Source organism: Etheostoma cragini, chromosome 8 (genome assembly GCF_013103735.1).
Source record: "Etheostoma cragini isolate CJK2018 chromosome 8, CSU_Ecrag_1.0, whole genome shotgun sequence".
In the NCBI taxonomy this organism is placed as follows: domain Eukaryota; kingdom Metazoa; phylum Chordata; class Actinopteri; order Perciformes; family Percidae; genus Etheostoma; species Etheostoma cragini.
In genome coordinates, this window is record NC_048414.1 from 542,482 (window position 1) to 543,658 (window position 1,177).

The following is a 1,177-nucleotide window of genomic DNA, read 5'->3' on the forward strand; positions in this document are numbered from 1 at the left end:
TCTGTCCATCCATCCCTCCTTCATCCATCCATCCATCTGTCCATCCATCCCTCCTTCATCCATCCATCCATCCATCCATCCATCCATCCATCCGTCCATTCATCCATCATCCATCCATCCATCCACACATCATCCATCTATCTTTGATTTATCATCCGTCCATTCATCCATCATCCGTCCATTCAGCCACACATCCATCAAACCATCCATCCATCCACACATCATCCATCCATCATCCATCTATCTAACATCCACCCATCCATCCATCTATCCTTCCTTTATCCGTCCATTCATCCATCATCCGTCCATCCATCCATCCAACATCAGTCCATTCATCCATCCATCATCCGTCCATCCCTCCATCCATCCATCATCCATTGATCCATCCATCCATCCTTATGTCTATCTATCATCCATCCATCCATCTAACATCCACCATCCATCCCTTCATCCCTCTGTCCATCTAACATGTTTCTACTCATTCATCCAATCATCAACATGTTTCCATTTGTCCTCCATATTTAACGTCTACGTAGTTTCTCTTCCTTTCTTCCTGAATGAAAGGAGAGAACTGACGTAACAGAGAAGGTTTAACAGGCTTCAGCCTCCACCTTTCAGCCTCGTTTTGTTCCTTCCATCCCTTTTATTTTCAAAGATAAAGCATCAATCTGTTGTTGACGCGTTGCTTTCTAACTTGCAGGGTGTGAGACGTTCATGGACATCGTGATCGTCCTGGACGGTTCTAACTCCATCTACCCGTGGTACGAGGTCCAGGACTTCCTCATCACCGTCCTGCAGAAGTTCTACATCGGCCCAGGTCAGACGCAGGTCGGTTCAGCGCTGAATCACAACAAAGATCGAGTAAAATCTTCTTCAGGTTGATTTGGGATTTGGCTAAAATCCCTCAGGATGTTGTTATTAATCATGAAGATATTTGGTGAATAAATCAGATTTCATCTACTTCATGAGTTCTAGGGCTTTTAATGGATGTGCTAAATGTCCAATTGAGTTTTATTATTACATATATTCTAAATAAAGTGTAGTTGGGAGTACTTGGGAGGAGGCCTCGGGAAAGACCAGGACTAGGTGGAGGGGGTCCAGCTGGGAGGGGGCCTCGGGAAAGACCCAGGACTAGGTGGAGGGGGTCCAGCTGGGAGGAGGCCTCGGGAAAGACCAG

The 1,177-nt window shown here is 46.0% G+C and overlaps 1 protein-coding gene across 1 annotated transcript in view; it reads left to right on the forward strand.

The window, feature by feature from the left end:
- The window catches only part of LOC117948971 (integrin alpha-2-like), a 27,140-nt gene that overhangs the window by 12,193 nt on the left and 13,770 nt on the right, over positions 1-1,177 (forward strand). The window contains exon 4 of the mRNA XM_034878940.1: positions 701-828. Within this exon, the coding sequence (XP_034734831.1) occupies positions 701-828 (128 nt within the window). The remainder of the gene's footprint in view (positions 1-700; positions 829-1,177) is intronic.